The sequence below is a fragment of the Propithecus coquereli genome, unplaced genomic scaffold (assembly GCF_000956105.1).
Source record: "Propithecus coquereli isolate 6110/MARCELLA unplaced genomic scaffold, Pcoq_1.0 Scaffold573, whole genome shotgun sequence".
Lineage (NCBI taxonomy): Eukaryota > Metazoa > Chordata > Mammalia > Primates > Indriidae > Propithecus > Propithecus coquereli.
In genome coordinates, this window is record NW_012151652.1 from 780,427 (window position 1) to 783,992 (window position 3,566).

Genomic DNA, 3,566 nt, shown 5'->3' on the forward strand with positions numbered 1-3,566 from the left:
GGAAGGCAAATGTCCTCGATGTCATTAATGGTTCATAACTATGGTTCTTGTTTACCAAATGATCATTAAATCTCTCTATTTAAAAAAAAAAAAAAGTACTGTCAGCAAATGCAGAGATTATATGAGGGGTTTTCTTCTTGCTTGTTAGAGGATGCCTTATATAAAGAATAAGCATCTGCGTGATTTGCTAAGTGATAGAAGCAGCAATCTCTTTTCATGACTTCATCCCACAGACACTCTTGAGTAGGCAGCTACCCACAGTCACCTCGGTCCCCTGTGTGAGTGTTTCATCACATAGCTAAGTACATGCTACAGCTGCTAATTATACCTATTGCATGGAAGATAAGAAATATTTAGCATGAGGAATGTGATTCTTTAAGCAGCTTAAACAAATTTAGCTATCCTACAGCTGTTCAATGAATTATCAGCTTGCATTGTAGCCAAAATAAATGCAAGTCAAGATAATGTGCTATAACTCATTTATAATTTTGTAGCGTTATCTAGATTCCTGACCTCTTTTACATACTACTTGTCATTTGGAGTAATAGTGAAGGAATGAGATGTATTCTCATTTGACTTGACAGTCATGTTTCTTTTCTTACTGTCTTATCCCATTTACTGAAAAAGAAGTATATTATTCCCTAAATTTAACTTTGAAATAAATTGATAAGAGTCAGAAAGAGAATGCTTTTTTTCACATTAGTTTCAAAAGCAAAATTAGAATAAATTTAAATTCATTCTTCATCTGTATTACACAAGTAAAAAGGTTTTTAAAAAGTAATTTTTAAAAAAACTTCATATTTGTGATTCATAAGGTCCCCAGAAATCTGATTAAGTAGGCCAAAATAAAAGAAAGGGAATATATGCTAATACTTTGGCCAAGAATTGAACATGATGAATTTTGGAAACATTCAGATTCCAAGAGAAATAGTCAATGGTGGGAATTATAGCACAAATTTACAAGTGATATAGATAATATGAAGTTTTTTTTCCTTACCACAGCATGCGAAAACAGCCAAAAGAAAGGCCAGCACCTGAGGAATTGATGGTAAGTAAATTTTTTTAGTTACATTAGAATTCATCAGTTATATATTATGTTTAACATGTTTTTATAAAGATGTGAATGGAATTTAAAACAGCCACGGACACTGGAAAGGCAACATTACTTATTTTATTTGGGTAGGTGTTTTTGAAGGTCATACCCTCAGATGGTAGTTTTCACTTCTTAAAAACCCACCACTTTTTTGAAATTTAATGCAGGACTCTTTTCATCGGCCTCACTCAAGGGTTACAAACTTAATGCAGGTCACTCTTTCTCCTTATTTGCTGTCAGAATTCAGAGGATTCGTAACAGAGAAGATAGCGCATTCAGTTTTTAGTGCAGTCCTACAGGAAATATCTGAACGTGGCATGGACTCCTCTTAGATTCACATAAAATGAAATTAAAGTGGCTGCAAAAGATCAAGCTAGTGTGAATCTTTGGTCTCTCCTCAGAAAGAGACAACTACAAGGCTGCTGGTGCTGTGTTCTCAGCTCCAAGGCAGCTTTCTTTGATTGCAAATGACAGTTTTTAGTCAAGCAGAGAGAGGAACAGAGATGCTCCCTAACAATTCCCAAATGGTCATTTATTTAGTGCAGATTGTTGATCTGACAATGCACAAGCTGTTAGAATAATGTTAGGATCGAGCATTAGTAAGTAATAATTATAGTCAACTCTTTCTAATGTTTTGCATACCATTCCCTGTCTTTAGATTACTGCAGTCAAAACAAATTCCTACCAATTTTCTTTCACCTCTTTAAATAACATACATTTTACAGGTATCAGTTCAGAGGTTTTCATCCATTGTATTCCAACCTATTAAACACTTTAAGCACCCAAACTTCTACATAATACAGATTTCATCCCCAAATATAAAATAACAGTATGTTTCCTTTTTGCATCATGAATGCTTTTCAGGAAGGTACTTTGCTCCTTTGTGTTCCCCTGGAGCAAAATCTCAGTTTTCTGGATAGTTTCAAGTTAAAGTTCACCCCTAAAACCTCTGAAATTTATAACTGTACAGGTTTCGTGTCTAGAATAAACTGGTCTTTATTTTTTTTTTTGATCTCTTCGATGGTTGGGAAATTCTTGCAGTTAGTCACGTTTGAGAAAACTTGGAACAGGTTCTAGAGATGGAGACCCATTTACCTTGTGCATTATTATGGTATGGCTGGATAGCTCAGCTATTAAAACAAAGGAATAGGGTTTCATAAAACAGATATTTATTTGTAAATGCATGTTTCAATGCTGCGATGAGTTGGCCACTTATAAATAAAACATCTGCAGATTGTACATACACCCATAAATGTATATGGATGTGTGTGTTGGTAAGGAATACCACTCCAGGGTGGCAAGTCATAAAGACAAGGCTAAAGGGTGAGTACTTTCAATGCTTCAGAAGCAAGTAGATGTGAATGTCTGTGTGTGTGTGTGTGTGTGTGTGTGTGTGTGTGTGTGTGTGTGAGAGAGAGAGAGAGAGAGAGAGAAAGGGATATATATTTAGATATATCTCTTCACAACTCTACACCCTGGCGTGTGCTGTCCCACGTTTTTAATTAATAAATATCAATAAATCAATAAAATACAATGAAAAATGTAGTCACAGGAAGCACCATCCTATACTTAATTTAACGTTATTTCTAGTACTGCTCACTGTTTGATTTTAAATGAGTTTATTCCCGGAGGTATAGCGCTAGTGAGGCACCACAGATTTGGCAAGGGCTCAGTGAGGAGGCAGGAAACAATAGAATGTGTGTGAAGCCACTGTGGTCAGGGGGTTGAGCTCTGCCTGCCTTTGGCCAAAAGGTTGGGCCCAGTAGGGGATGGGAAAGAAAGTGGGTTTTCCCTTGTCTTAAGGAACCTGAGTCATATCCTAGGGACCCAATCTTAAGGAACCATTCTCTTTATTCCTTCCAGCATATTAATGGCTTTAATTTTTCCTTTTCCCTCTCCGCCTACAACCTATTTGATGGTGCTCCCATCTGGAAGGCGAGAGCCTCCTCTGGAATGCATGAACTGTAGAGCCCATTTGTCACTGTGGGTGGGGGCCTATGCCCTTCATGAAAAGAATGTTTATCTCCCAAATGCAGTAACTCCAGCCAGCAGGGTACCAACGTGGGCTGCATAGCTTGGGCTGCACAGCTTGGGCCGCATCAGATGTGAGGCCTGCAGGATTGTCAAGGTTTCCCTGTGGGCCCACATTTTCCAAATCAAAGGAAGAAAATCAGAAGTGGAGTCAGATGGAAATACTGAAAGTTATAGATTCACCATTTGGGAAATCTTCCATGAACTCCATGTGTGACCTTCACCAGCGAACACAGCAAGTCCCAGCCTAAGTAAATCAGAATGTGGGATAAGTGGGCCAGATCACCCTTACTCCTGGGCCTTGGCCATGCACATAGTGGGCACTCAAGTGGTTTTTGTCTTTTTATTCTGTAAGGTCACTGTATATACCAGAATACCCAATATCAAACCTTAAAATCATCTCTGGCAGTTTTTGACCATGTCAGTCTTTTTTTTTTTTTTT

The 3,566-nt window shown here is 37.7% G+C and overlaps 1 protein-coding gene across 1 annotated transcript in view; it reads left to right on the forward strand.

Annotated features, from left to right (window-relative positions):
• MAP2K5 (mitogen-activated protein kinase kinase 5) overlaps positions 1–3,566 on the forward strand; it is a 267,464-nt gene that overhangs the window by 229,282 nt on the left and 34,616 nt on the right. The window contains exon 20 of the mRNA XM_012658123.1: positions 1,003–1,048. Coding sequence (XP_012513577.1) covers positions 1,003–1,048 — 46 coding nt within the window. The remainder of the gene's footprint in view (positions 1–1,002; positions 1,049–3,566) is intronic.